The sequence below is a fragment of the Oppia nitens genome, unplaced genomic scaffold (assembly GCF_028296485.1).
Source record: "Oppia nitens isolate AA-2021 unplaced genomic scaffold, nextdenovo-longstitch-racon4-pilon3 scaffold5_pilon_pilon_pilon, whole genome shotgun sequence".
Classification (NCBI taxonomy): domain Eukaryota; kingdom Metazoa; phylum Arthropoda; class Arachnida; order Sarcoptiformes; family Oppiidae; genus Oppia; species Oppia nitens.
The window spans coordinates 5569022-5585202 of record NW_026533243.1 but is presented as its reverse complement, the minus strand read 5'-3'; the positions used below and the strand labels follow the sequence as shown (position 1 = coordinate 5585202).

At 22.5% G+C, this 16181-nt stretch overlaps 2 protein-coding genes across 2 annotated transcripts; one reads left to right on the top strand and one right to left on the bottom strand.

Moving 5' to 3' along the window:
- Positions 1-1590: 1590 nt before the first annotated feature.
- On the top strand, positions 1591-3519 carry LOC128960872 (SRSF protein kinase 1-like). Its single transcript, XM_054307027.1, has 6 exons — positions 1591-1731; positions 1921-2036; positions 2102-2335; positions 2406-2828; positions 2893-2939; positions 3005-3519. The coding sequence occupies exons 1-6, from the start codon at positions 1667-1669 to the stop codon at positions 3479-3481; spliced, it is 1362 nt and encodes a 453-aa protein (XP_054163002.1). The 5' UTR covers positions 1591-1666; the 3' UTR covers positions 3482-3519.
- A 5763-nt stretch (positions 3520-9282) lies between these two features.
- Positions 9283-15290, bottom strand: LOC128961600 (putative uncharacterized protein DDB_G0282133). The gene is made up of 5 exons (XM_054307852.1): positions 14932-15290; positions 10909-11342; positions 10582-10817; positions 9381-9462; positions 9283-9313 (listed from the first exon to the last, which is right to left on the bottom strand). The coding sequence occupies exons 1-5, from the start codon at positions 15268-15270 to the stop codon at positions 9283-9285; spliced, it is 1122 nt and encodes a 373-aa protein (XP_054163827.1). The 5' UTR covers positions 15271-15290.
- Between the last annotated feature and the right edge of the window lie 891 nt (positions 15291-16181).

Sequence of the window (16181 nt, the reverse complement as noted above, 5' to 3'; positions counted from 1 at the left end):
TTACTAAAATATAGATTTATATTTAATATTAATTTTTGAATTAATTTATACATAAGTATTAAATTACTTTATATTGCCTAATATACTGTACAGTAATTTTTAAAAAAAACTTTAGATATAATAATAAAAATGTTTATTTAAAACTTACAATTGAATACACTTTTTGGTGACAATCTGTCAGACTTTGCACAACACTCGAGTTTTCAGCAAATTTTGACAGATTGTCACCAAAAACAGTCTTCAATTGTAAGTTTTAAATAATTTTTTTATTAATATGTTTACTGAAGACAACATAAAACTTAATAATTAATAAATATAATGTTTATAAGATTGGAATATTAAAAAATAATAATTTATAAACTGTATTAACATTACATTGTATTAATTAATTTTTAAAAAACTATATATTGATAAAAATAAAATTATTAATAAATTGAATTTTTTGTCACAAACTCTTATCTATTCCTCTTTGTCTTTATCAGAATAGTTGGTACTATTGCTAACATAAGTGCAAATGGATTTACAATTAGCACTCAACATATCAAAATCATATTCAAAATTTAGTACAGGAAGTGGGGGTGTGGGGGAAATGGGGGCAATGTTTTAGGAATATTAATATTATTTCATTTTTTTCATTATTGATTTCAACACCTTCTAAAACAACTATATTTATTACAAACTAATCACACATTAAAAATAAGTAATTAATTAATACATTTATTCATTAATTGTTATTTGTATTATAAGACCTTAAATATATACTAATATATGAGAATTGATATATAATCAGAATCAGTATATATTTTATTGAAATTACAAAGTTGTCAAACACGACCTAATTTTGATTAGTGGCCACTGTATTGGTCACTGTTTTTGGTGGTATTTTATGTGGAAGTAATGGTTTCGGATTATTTTCACGATTCATGTAAACGACTACAAACATGATTACCACAATAAATCCGATGATAATTAAGAAGAAAATGACAGCTAAAAGTATTTCACCAATACTTTCGCTCAATGTTTCCCATCTATTTTCTGCACATTTTTTAAGTTAATTGAATTAATAAAGTTTTATTGATTAAATAAAACGGTTTTTTTAGTTTTACCCGATTGGTTATCTGTAGGATCAGTTTTGCCATTACTATAGTATACATAACCTYCACTATTGTTCATTTGTTATATCAATTATGAAAATTTTCCAAATAAATCAATTTTCTAAATTAAATTTTGCTATATTTTTGTGTACAAAATCAACAATTTTTAAATCAAGACTCTTAGCTTAAGTAACTTTAATAACTTTAAGCTCAAGTATTTATATGAAAATTAGTTTAGATATACAGTAAATTGTAATTTAAACCATTTAAAGCTAATAGTAAAATAGTTTTGAAATATAAAATAAATAAATTTTGCACGTTTTATATAAAATATTATAATTTATCGGACATTCACATACAATAATGTAATATTTTTAAGTCAGTAAATTGTCTTATTATTAGACAATAATTTATTATCAATAACTAATTGATTGAACTTTAATGCTAACGATATGAACTTATTTTTTTCACGCATTAGTTTGATATTTGTATTGTTTATCAAATTATTAGTTAAAATTCAAATAAATCATTATTTAATTAAATCAGTTTTTAAAACATTAGATCCAAAAATCATGTCATCACCGGATGACCACAGTTTGCAACACTTGGACACCAATGATGTCAACGATGAAAATGAGTAATAATTGAATGATATTAATCACATAATTAGTTACTATATATTTAATACAATTTTAATAATCAAATAGTTATTATAACATATTTTTATAAGACTATAATTTTAATCTTTTTAATTAGCAAATAGTTGTCATAAAATTTAACAAATTATCAATTATTGTACAAAAATATATTAAACTTTTTCATACAGTAATGACCATAAATACGAAGAAGAAGAGGACGAAGAAGAGTCGACTAAAGAGTACGGTAAAGGTGGCTATCATTGTGTCCAAATCGGTGACACATTTTACCACAAGAGATATAGAGGTCATTTAAAATTTGTAATCATTTTTGTGATAAAAAAATAAACTTTAAATAAATTGTCAAAATAGTAATCCGAAAGCTTGGTTGGGGTGCCTTCAGTACTGTATGGCTGTGTGTGGACACTAAAGTCAACTCATATGTGGCCATCAAAGTGGTTAAGAGTAATAAGGTTTACACAGAAAATGCCGAAAAAGAGATTGAGATCTATGAGACCAAACAAGTCAGTGATGTCAACAATCCGTACTCTCAACGAGTCGTCAAATTTCTTAAGTCTTTCTCAATTGTCGGACCAAATGGAAAGCGTAAGTAATTGTCTGATCGTTTAAATACTTTGCAGACATTAATTGTTTTTATTTTGCTTTTATTCTGAAGATAAATGTTTGGTGTTTGAAGTATTAGGCGACTCTTTATTGAAATACATGACAACTATGCATCCAACAGGTRTTTACCTACCGATACTCAAGAAAATTATTGTTCAAGTCTTGCAAGGATTGGATTATTTGCATACAAACTGCCAATTGATTCACACAGATATCAAACCTGAAAACATTATGCTAACAATCAGTGAAAGTCAAGTGCGACAAATGCATACACAAGTGGTCAATATGATTGGTATGTCCGGTGAGATTCAATTGCCAAATCATTTAGTATCAACTGCTCCGTCAAATGTCGTCAAAAAGTGTAACAAATACTTCAAATGTAACCGAAAGTCGTGTTTTCAAAATGTTGTCGATTTGATAGTTAAATGTGAAGACAATTGCAATGTCCATCACATTAACGATAATAATAGCAATGGTATGAATCATATACCTTACGGTATATTAAATTAAATATATTAACTTATTTGTTATTTTATTAGATGACATATTTGTGAAAATTGCTGATTTGGGAAACGCCTGTTTCACTGTAATAATACTTTAATAATAATTATCTTTAAAAAATTATTTATTTATTTATTTTTTGGTCAACAGTACGATACATACAACGCCACTATTCAGACGCGACCTTATCGGTCACCCGAAGTAATATTAGGCTCAAAATACGGTCCATCGGCTGATATTTGGTCAGTTGCTTGTATGGCCTTTGAGTTGGCCACTGCTGATACTTTGTTTGCTCTCGAATCAGATGACAAAGACAAAGATAAAAATTTGTCAAAAAACAGTAAACATTTGGAACTTATCATTCAATTATTAGGTCCCATTCCTAAGCAATGCAGAAAAGGCATGTATTATAGCAACTATTTGACCCCTGGGTGTCATTTTAAACATCGCAAAAGGAGTCAGAAAATTGTTAGCAAAACAATTGATGACTTACTGGTCACTCAATACAATTGGTCACCTAATGAAGCCATTGGTTTCGCACAGTTTCTCACTCCTATGTTAAACATTGATCCCGTAAAACGTTGGACAGCAACTCAATGTTTGACTCATCAGTGGCTTTATAGCTAATAGTAGTTTATATACAGTACTGTATATTATTATTAAAATCTTATTTTTAAAACTCTTTTCATTAGTAAAATATTGTTTTTATTACAAATTTGGAAATATTTAATATACTGTAAAGTATTTTACAGCTATTGAATAATTGTCATTCAAATGGCAATTCAATTTTGCAAATCGTTTTAAAGTTTAATAATAAAACAATAAAAGTAGGAAACATTTTGAAATGTATTATTTTGTATACTAGAGTTTAGATTTATTTTATAAAAATATTTTTAATCTTAAGAAAAATTTTAATGCTATAACCTAAGACCCCTTTTAATCATTTTACCACAATATTAGTATTTTTATTTTCAATAATTTATCGTTAGATTAATAATATAAAACTACATTTAGTTTAAATTTAATAAAACTTTGTTTATTGTGTTTGTTGTTAAAATGCAATACTAATTTTTAATACTAAATCCAAACATAAGAAACAAGTTTATAATAACTATTGAATATAAAACAGTTATGAAATTTCTAAAAACCTTTTGGCGTAATCATGGTTTTAGAGATAATAAAATATTTATACAATGTTTATATTGAATTTATAATGAATTGGTCCGATAGTCCGGTTAACTTCCTTGTCGTCCACTCCCACATACAATCATATATTAAAAATCGCATAATTTGTATGAAATACTTTTAGATATACAGTATTACTAAAAAACTACAGCATTTATTAATCATTTTTAGGTTATAAAAGCTATTTTTATAATAATTTTTGTTCAATTATAATTGCTTATTATTTGATGGTTTTAATATTAAAAATTATAATTTTATACGATACTATGATTAACATATTAATAAGCATAAAATTAAATCATAGTTTTGTATAAAAAATCATCCCCGCATATAGATTTTTATATGATATAATTTATACTAATGTTAAGCACAAAACAATCAAAATTAAAAACAATAAACAATATATTACTTTTTGTTCATTATATAATTTTTTTTGAATTAAAAAGATAAATTTACGTTTTTTAAAAATTACTCACATGTTTTTTGGGCAATTAAAATAATTAAAATACAAACATTAAAAAATACACAAACAAATAGTCATAAAAACATAACAATTATAAATGGATTTCAATTTCGAAAATTATATTTTTTATAATTAAAAATAGTTATTATTTATTACAAAAATTATTTTTAAATTACAATCATTCATATAATTATTAAAGCCATTGTTATATAACATAAAAATATAAGTCATTTTACAATATATGTTTGTATATATTGATATATATCCTAAACCTTAAATCATGATACAATTGTAAAAATTTAAATAATACTAAAATTGTTATTGTAAAATAAGGCACTCATTATGCAAATAAAATAACAAACAAACATATCATGAAAAAATGAAAATTAAATCAATTTGCAAAAGTTAATTTTCATAACATATATTTTCACACAACTTATATATCAATTACTTTATTTAAGGACATTATTATATTTAACAAACCATACTTTTTTACCATAATTTAAATATTTTCTATAATTGTATGTATAATAATATTTAATTTTCTATATTTACACAAATTTTTAACTAAGAATTTAAAAAAAAACAAAATTTTGGTTTTTCATAACAAGGATATAATTAATAGGGAAACAAATGTTTATGTGTTTGTTGTTTGTATTGTTTGTTATGGACTAAAGTTCTCAATTGATTTTTTAAAGTAAATCTCGTGTCTGTATAACCATTGATAGCATTCACCGGTTTCTCGCACTTCTGAAGGCTCTCATCGGAGTGATTACCAGAGTTGATGCCGTCGTCGTCATCGGATGTACTCAAGTCGTGCAATGGTGTCCAACAATGGCTTGATTTGTGGTGATTATTGGCAACTAAAGGCTTTAAATTAAATAAATCCTCCGATAGTAATATCCTTTCGCGATGACAATCAGTCAACTGTTCCCTTTTAAGTGGCGGTATTTGTGGTCGTATTATAACCTATTTATCGGAAAATAAAAATGTTTAGATAATAATTCCCATAATAACTGTCAAATATATTACATTTTGTTGACAAATTCAGGAAACAATTATTATTAAAAAAAAAGTTTATTTTATGGTAAATATATTAGTTATCTAATGGGTCTCTATAACATTTCTAACTCATTTCTATTATAATTATATTCAAATTATATAACTTATTATACAAAATACAAATATGTATTTAGTACCGGTTACTCAACAATAGGTTACTTTTAGTTTAAAAATGTCTATGATTTTTAGGCTTCAATTTTATGGGGGTATAATATAACGTTTATGTAATAAATTAATTTTATATAACTTTTACTTTGTATACTATTATTATATGATAATATTTCATAACATTTTTAGTAGATATTTATTGTTTTAATGACCTTTTTAGGGTTAAATAATTTTTTGGTTTAGTGAATAACCACTTAACACACTCATAGATAAATCTATGTTTTAAAGCTACACATAGTTATTATTTTATAATTTAGTGATTTATGTGGTGAAAATTGTTTTTGTAATAATTGAAAAATTTTGAAAGTAAAATAACATATTTTATCGCCAAAATGCTTGTTTGTTTCAAAATGAAATATCTAATGTAATGAATTAGATAATTATGTGTTGAAATTGTTTGTTAAAGTGACATAACATTTACCATATATTATGATCTTTTATATGATATATAATGTTTTAGTAATGCCGAGAGATAAGTAAAAATACATTTTAAAATGACAATTATTTTCTGAAATTGTAGACATAAATCATCTTAATATGTAAATTATATGTAATACATAATTAATGATTTGTATTTGAGTGAACATTTGTCTTATTTTTAAAAAAATTAAATAATCATAAAAATATAGTATTTTCCTTAAAGCTTATTTATGTGTTATTTATAAATCATATGTGTTTTAAATGAGTATATTATTATTGTTTTTAGCAAACATTTTTAATATCTCTATATTTGAGAAAATTGATTGAAACTAAAAATATGAAACCTTTATACAAACCTTTATCTCTTCCTCTTCGTCTTCATCAGAATAGTTGGCACTATCGCTAACATTAGTGCGAATGGACTTACAATTGGCACTCGAGATATCAAAATCATATTCAAAGTTTAGAACAGGAGGTGGGGGTGGGGGTGGGGGTGACGCTGACGCAAACTGTCGGCTATTATATGGCTTATTTGGCAGACGAAGGACGTCTTCATTAGTTAAATGATGTGTCCGTTGGCTGTTCGGGTCGTTACCACTGTTACTATACGAGTGATCACTCAACGGAAGTGTTGCGCGTTTGGTGTCACTGTTTGAGCCATTTTTATTAAGTTTGTCAATACCTGTCAATTAAGTAAATAAATAAAAATATATAATAAAAAATTTAATCTTTTAATTTTATAAATTTTGTAATTTATAAAACAGAAATTTATTAAAAATTTTACTGGTTTTTAGTTTTTCAAATGACCTAATAATCAATTAAAATATTTAGCATATTTTTTTGCTGAAAGTATTTTATTATATATTATACATTAAATAATTTATATATATATAAACTTAGAATTTTTTGTTTTCATTTTCATGCTAAACATTTGATTGATGTTTAAATAAATTATTTTATAAAGTCTTTTATTTTGAAGCAAACAGTTTTAGACAGTTTTATCAATGTTGATCTATCATTGATTATATATTAAAATTAAATTAGAATTAATATAATAAATATAATCTAGGTTCATTTCCTTAAAATGTTCACTTAGATATTATACTGTATATGTACTCAATTTTATTTTATTATAAACGCACACAAGTTTTTAAAACAACATTTTTTACTTTAAATGATTTTATGATAAAATATAATTTTTTAGGCGTCACCTAAATTCCTATATAAACACAATAACATAATATATTGATATATTATAAAATAAAAATTGGAAAAATTATTTAGACAATAAAAACCTAGTTTTATTTTCATTCAATAATTTCATTGAACATTGACTTATAAAATTAGTTTCCTTTAAAAATTTTAATTAATTTAATTAATATGCTAAAAATATTAGATTTATTACTAAATTACTCATTTTTAAATTAATAAAAATGATTATTTGTTCAACGAAACATATATTTTATAAAATACTATATATGAAAATGATTCAAATTAGTATTATTATTATTAAACTATTATTATTATTGTTGTTATATATAAACGAATTTATCAAAAAATAATAATAAATAAGGTAAAAAAATTAAATATTTTGTTTGTAATTTTTTTTAATGATTTTGAAATTAAAGCAATTTTTTGACATAACATTGAATGGCCTATTTATGGTCATCAAAAAAAATATTTTTTTAAATCGCTTATTCAACATAATTAATTCAACGTTATATAAAGTAGATTATCAATAGTCTTAAATAAAGTATATTTTTAGTGGCACTAAATAACTATTGAAATAAGTTTTTTTTGTGTCTTACATAAACACATTATTATATTGGATGAAACCCACAATATTAATCTTATTATGTTCAATGATATTATTATTTTTAAAATACTACATTTGCTAAATAGAAATATGCCATTAATAGTTTATATAATAAAATATCATATAATATTATAATAGATTATAAAATATGATATTATGATATACAGTATTGTGAAAGATAATTCATCTTTTCACTAAATTATTCCCTAATTTTGACCTAAAAATCTTATTAGATATTTAATATCAATTATTTGACTAATTGTAGGTTTAGTTAAAAAAAAGTGAAACACAAAACATTTTTGTTATTTATGATTTTTTGTTAAATGTTAATCTAGTAAACGCCAAACAATAACAAAAATATAAATTTCTTTAAATAATTGTCTCATTTTATTTCATCGCCTAAAAGAGATTATTTTATTTTTATATTAAAAATATCAAATAATTAAAAGCAAAACTATTTTATTAAATTATTGTATAGTAAAAATTGTTTAGTAAGAGAAAAAACACAGAAAAAGAAAGAAAGAAAGAAAGAGAGAGAGAGAGAGAGAGAGAGAGAGAGAGAGAGAGAGAGAGTAAAATAATAGAAAATTAGTTCAAAAGTAAAACAAAGTGAACGCCTATAATTTTTAAATAATTATAATTCAACAAAAATAGCAATTAAAACATAAATTATAAAATGCAATTTGTTAACCAAATAAAAATTTATCAATAAATAGGGTGAAACTAAAATAGAATAATTAAAAGAAATAACTAATAGATTGTTAATATATTAAATGGATATTAAGCATAATTAGTAAACTAAATTTGCTAATAAAAAAGATTAATAAAATGATCCCTTATTTATAAAATTAAAATAATTTCAGACATTTATCAAATTAATATTAATACAAATTTCTAAAAATATATAATTTTAATTACCATTTGTAGGTTGAGATTGTTTACCAAAATAATAGGTAGACTTTTGCTCTTTAAGACCGGCTGTCGGTGTGTTTCGTCTCAAAATAAAGTTATCGTCAAAAGCTGTCGGAAGTGCTGGACTACCGCCGCCTTTATTCTGAACCTTTCGGTCAGAATAGTATTCATCCGATTTAATGCAATCCAATTCATCAAAATATTTATAATTACTTTTATATTTATTATTATTATTATTATTTCTGAGGTCAGGAAACAAGTCTTGAGAATTAATTGAATGCAATTCTCTATAAAAAGGATTTTCATTGATTTTATTGAAGTCTCGACTATTATTATTGTCGTAGTTATCAAAGCCATTGATACCATTATAATAGTAATGACTGTCACCATTCAAATCTTGGTTTAATCGTTCAATTGATTTTGTTTTATATGGCTTATTGTTAATACAATTGATATTAGATTTTGTCTTATTTTTCAGATCTGTTTCGTAATTAGAAGACGAAGAACGCTTCACTTTGCGGTAGTCTTGCGAACAATCATTTGTTTTGACCGCTTGTGATGTCTGGAGGGCTGAGTTGAACCCTTTTTTTTATCATTAAATGGTTTCATAAGATTAGAACAATTTGTGATCAAATAATAAAAAAAGATTTTTAAAAAAGATTTATTTTTAAGTAACTTTTTCAAAAACAACATCAATATAATCATGTTTTTATTTTTTGTTTTATTTCAAATCAAAGAACATTAAGAAAGGTGTGTTTGGCCTTTTAATCTGATCCATTGATAATTAGTATCAATAATTATCTATTAAATTACAGTGTTATTAATAATATTTTCTATTAATTTAAATTTTATGCAAAAATAATACTAAAGAATACTGTATATTATAATTTAATTTTAAAAATTTTAATTAATGCTTATAAAGATTAGAAAGATATTTAAAATTATTTTTAAAACTTATTAAAAATATATTTTTTATGATAAATAAATATAAATTGCTAAAATAAATAAAATAATAACTTATTAAGTAACAAATTGCTTTTACTATTTTCAAAATTATATATTAACTAACAATAATAAAATTAATATTATAACTATAAAGTTTAACAATTATTTATTTAAATAAAAATTTTATATTTTATATATTAATTTTATTTTTGTTTATTAATATATAATTAATAAATATTGTATAATTTTTTTACTTAAAATATACCATTTTTCAAAACAGTAAAAGCAATTTAAGTAAATAAATTATAAAGTTTTAAAATACTACCGGTAAGTATTGCATAGAATCAGAGCATTATTTTATATTAAACAATAGGAAATTAAACTTAAAATTTAGTTTACTTTTTATTTCCCATATTATCTTTATATTTCCTTAACTATATTGAGGCTAAAAATGATAAATAAATAAAAAATATATTTAGGCAAAAAACTTATAGATTGAATGCAAATATATAATATACATATATATATATATATATATATATATATATATATATTTATATTATATTTCAATAGATCATTAACTTAACTATAACTGTTGAATGTATAATATTGAATATATAGTTGTTAGAAACAAATATATTTTAGATATAATTTAATAATAAATATAAAGAAAAATTTATTATTACTAAACTTTATAACAATAATGAAAGAAATTCAATGAACAGAAAAAATAAAATGTTTTGAAATATTGCTTACCATTAAAATTGTTATTCTTTGAGTCAAATATGATGTTTCGTGACTGATATTTTGATGGCATAACATGATTAGCACCGGTACTATTTGTATGGCTTCCACCACTGTTTGCACTTCCACTACCATTAATACCCGGATCTGTTGGATGGCCGGTGAGCTTCAATCGAGGTATTATAAAATATTTAGACGAATCTTCACAAGAGATCCTATTGTTGTTATAACTCTTTTCGCTGTGTTTTCTGATCAAAGCATTCTTATTGATGTCTATATTACTTTTAGTGCCATTATTGCCACTACTTGTACTGCCGCTGACAATACTGGCAGAACTACTGTTCACATATTGTTGTTGATGTTGTAGCACTTTTCTTATGACTGTCCGTCAAATTTGACGACTCATATGAAGACAAACTATTATGATTAGCACTATTACTGTTATTGTTGTTGTTGATGGTAGTAGTGGAGGACAGGTCTCCATTATGATTGCCATTATTGGAGTTTAGTGGTTGTGGTGGTTGTGGTGCTCTGTATTTATGTCTTTGTATTTTTGCTTTGACACCATTGCTTGCACTACTCTTTCTGAGTCCATTGAATTCCTTTCTTTTATTACTACTTTCCTCATAATTACTACTTTCCGAGTGATTGCTGTCATGACTACTACTGCTATTATCAACGGCCAAATCGGTCTCACTTTTACAGCGCCGGGAGTTTAGTATAGCTTTCAGTTCGTCAGCGATCGGACTGCACTTCGTGTTGTTTGTCAGCGGCTGTCAAACAAAATTTAAGACAACCATTAATTATATGTGGAAATGAAAAAAATAATAGATTTTTTATATTAAAAAAAGTGTTCAGCATTTCAACGTAATTTTAATCTATGTTTTATATCTTTTTATATTGTAGTGTAAATTTTGTTTTTGCAAAAAATATAATGAATAAAACAATTATAATCTCTTAATAATTTACTTAAATAAAGCTTTCATAATATTCAATAAATTAATTTATTAAAAAAACAATCAGTAATAATATCATAAAATTATATTCTTATTTTTAGATCAAAGTTTATAAATATTAGTGATTTGTTTGTGTGTTTCACTCACTCATCAATTATTAATATAATACAGTTTTTCTCTTTTGATCTCATCATTAGATAATACATAGTAATTAAATTTTGTTAGCCATTAATTTCATAAATATGTTTCCGCATTAATTTATATTTAAAAAAATACTAACTTTGCTTAATAATAACAAATGTATTTCAGCACAAATTAGTCTGCATCAATTATTATTTTTTCTATTAAGTCATTTATATAATATATTTCTACATCATTGAAACATATTATTATTATTACAGTATTATAATATTATGATAATATTAATATTTAATATTAATGTATTTATACTACTGTATAGCAAACAAAAATATGATTGTCCACAATATCAGGTATTTTTAGCTGAGAGAGAAATATATATAAAAAGAGTTACAATTAAATTATTTCTGACTTAAAATTTTATGTAATTAAAATATAATTTACATGCAAAACATATTTTTAATTATTAATTTCATTTATCTTTGTAGTTAAAATGATCTTTCATACTAAATATAAAAATATATTAATTTATAACTAGAGATATATTTTAATTATTTAATAATTTAATATTTTAAAATTTCACTTAAAAATCAACACATAAACACTTTATAAACAAAATCTAAAGCACTAAAACTGACATTAAATTATATTAAACTAAATATAATCAATAAAAAAAGTTTTCACAAAAATATGTATTGAAAGCAAAATAAAAAAGTGAGAAAATAACTAAAATAATAGAGAGATCTGAAATACACGAAATAAGATTAAATAAAAATAATTATAATTAAAATGTTAATATTTTTTTTATTAGTTCAACTTTTATTTATTTATTAATTACAATTATTCAGAATTTATTATAAATAGTTTACTTATTTAATATACAGTATTTGTTAAAATATGTATTGTTATAATATATATTGTGGGCATAACTTATTTTAATTAATTTTTTAAATTATAATTTCTTGAAACGATTCTTATCMGTTTTTGTTTGGCATTCAATGAAAAAATTAACAAATATATTGTTTTTTGCTATTTATAAAAATAATTATTTGTTTGACGTTAATTATAATTATAAAATTAAACATGATTGCATTTTAAAAAGTAAATAAACATTAAAAAATATTTAAAAATATATTCCTAAAATCTATTTTTGTGATTAATAATATCCTACAGAAATTGTAAATTTCAAGCATTTTTGATAAATTAATTTTAATTAATTAAATAAATATTTAACTAAATTTTGGAAATATTTCCTATTTATACAATTTGATATTTATAAGATTTTCAAATTTATAATTTAGTAATAATATATACAGTATATATTCTATGTTCTATATAAGTGTCAATATACAGCATAATAATAAACTTATAAAATGTTAAATCGAAAAAAATAATTAATTTTATTTAATTCACTCTTTTATTATGTGAAACCTGAGAAATGAAAAAACTTGATATTTGAAAAATTCAAAACATATAACTAAATAGTTTTTGTAATATAAAAACAATTTGATGTCAACCTATTTCTCTCAAATGAGAGTTTATTATAATTTATTATAAATAAATATTTAAAATTTTTATTTATGAATATATTTATAAAGCATATTAGCATTTTTTTCAAATAATTTACTAAAATATTTCTCATATTAAATAACTAAAGTATATACAGTTATAAACATACTATTAAACGTAACAATAAATATAAAGTACAGACTGTGGTAAAAGTCGGGACTTAATTTACATATACTGGTTGTTTAAAGCAAGTAAAATAAATTTGAATAATAATAATAATATATTTGTATATTTTTGATGTTTATGTTTTTGACACATATTTCCATCAAATACTAAAAATCAAACAATGAATACACAAACTCGTCTATACATACATACAACATAAAAGTAATGCTTTTGTCATATATGTATAAAACAATAAAATTATTTTGCTTTGTATTGAAACAAATATAAACTGAATATTATACAGTACTTTATATTTTCATAATAATGTTATTTATTTACTAATATATTATGGGATTATTAATTCATAACCTGAAACACAATAAAAAAAATTGTTTCGCATTTGTTTTGCTAAAAAATTGTTACAAAAATTACTTATTATAACACTAAAAATACTTGAATGTTTATTTTCATTAGTATTAGAGGTTATATTATTATATAAATTTACTATTATATATATATATAATGTAAATAATATCGTTTTTCATTAATTTTTTTTGTATTTTTCTGTATTCTATTTTTGATAAAATGTCATTAAACACTTAATAGTTAAAAACAATATATATAACAAATAAAAATTAGTACATTTTTTAGGTAAATAAAATAGACATTTGATTTTAAAATATGATATAAAAAATGAAAAATATAATTAAGGAAATAATGGTTAAGTCAAAACTATTAAAATGTATTATATACTGTATTTGGACTATTATATATATATATTATAAACTCTCTCTCTCTCTCTCTCTCTCTCTCTCTCTCTCTCTCTCTCTCTCTCTCTCTCTCTCTCTCTCTCTATTTCGACACATAATGTATAAAAAAGAGGTTTTAAAAACATTTTTTTGGTCAAAATAATATTTTTATGTTTCGATATTTTTTAGTTTAATTGCTTTCTTTATAAATAAAAGTTTCTTTTTCTCACTCACTGCATATCAAATACCATTATAATAACGTTGTCAACAATTTTAATGACCAAAAGAGATTGACAGAGAAATTGAAAAATAAAAAATAGTTAAAATTTTATTTCAAAGTTTGCAAAAAACTAAAAAATCAATTATTAAGACAAAGCAAATTGTTTTATAGAGTCATAAAAAATTGTATTAAATATAGTATAGCATTAATATTTAATTTAGTTAGTATTTAAGATTAAGTAATTAAATTTACTGTATAAAGGATTTTCAAAATATATAAATGTAAAATACATGATAATATACTAAAGTAATATATTTGTCCAATAAATCTTGACATAAATTAATGGTTCATATTTAGAAATATAATTAATTGAAATATATAATAACTTTTAATATGTTATTCAAAATGAATCAATTAAATTACAAAATACGGTGGCATTGAATGTGACCCAAAAATATTTTTTCTAATCCTATTATAAATAAACTAATACTATATATATTAATCCATAATTGAGTACACATTAATATAAGTAATTTAATTTAACATTTTTAAAACTGTTATAATACAATACAAATGATGATTTAAAATTCATTAAACAAATGATAACTTATAAATCAAGGCTTACTTTATTAAACTCTAGTCCTCTAATGGTTCCTTTAGCGGCTAAGATCTGTCCGTTTTCAGTGGGTCTGAGCACCTGATGAAATGAGTGCGATCGGGGTAATGGTGGTAATTGCATACCTGGAGGGCGACCGCATTTGCCACCAATTTTGCCGTTAATATCCTTAATATTATTGTTTTTGTTTTGACTGATATGTGACCGGAGTATCGCTGCCTTAAAATTGCATCGATTGTCGTCTTCATCAGTGATGCCCAACACTGAGTGCGGTCTCTTCGAGTCTTTTACATTGTGTCCACTATTTGTTACAAATGTCTTATTAAAACCACTCGAATGGTTACCCATTATTAGTAGACTTTAAACTATACTCCAGATGTTATTATTTTTATTTTATAATATTATTAATTATTTATTTAGTTTATTACTTATTATTGTTTCTACAAATAATTTTCTCACAAAATTTTATATTATATTGTAAAAAACAATGAACTAAAATATAATATAGTTTTTTCTTTTAAAATGATATATATTTTACTTGTGATATAGTTTGAGTTGATTTTTACAGTCAATAAATATCAAAATTATAATTTTTACTTGTTTTTCTTGATATTTGATGTGAATGTAATGTTATTAAATATTTCTATTTATTATTAGTATAGTTATAATAATGATTATTACATGTATTAGTTGACACTAAAGTACAGTTATGTATAATATTTTCCGCCTAAAGTCATAACAATTCCTCGTTTATTATATAAAAACCTCTTTTGCTATTTTCAGTGTAACATATATTACGGAATATTCACATTTATATTATTTCTTATTATTGAACTATAATGATAATAATAAATATTTCTTATTTTATATATTTATTATTAAGTATTATTATTACGGTACATAAATAAAGCACCATTATCGGAATCGTTGATTTATTTGTTGTACACTTTTGTGGTAATAGTTATTATTATCAATATATTTATCGACTATTTTTGAAAAAATATAATATATTATTTGTTTGCCATTATTTTGCAAACAACATAAAACATCAATTTTGGCTTCAATATCGAGTTCATTGGGATATTTTATTTATAAATACTTATTGATAAATAATGGTTTTTTGGCACAATTTATTCACAAATTGTGTCCGCTTAATATATATTAATAACATCAATGGATATAATAACACATTGTATTTTATTGAAGAGGAGGTCTACTTTGTCTACTTTAATGCAAAATGATTTGCACGAAAATATTTA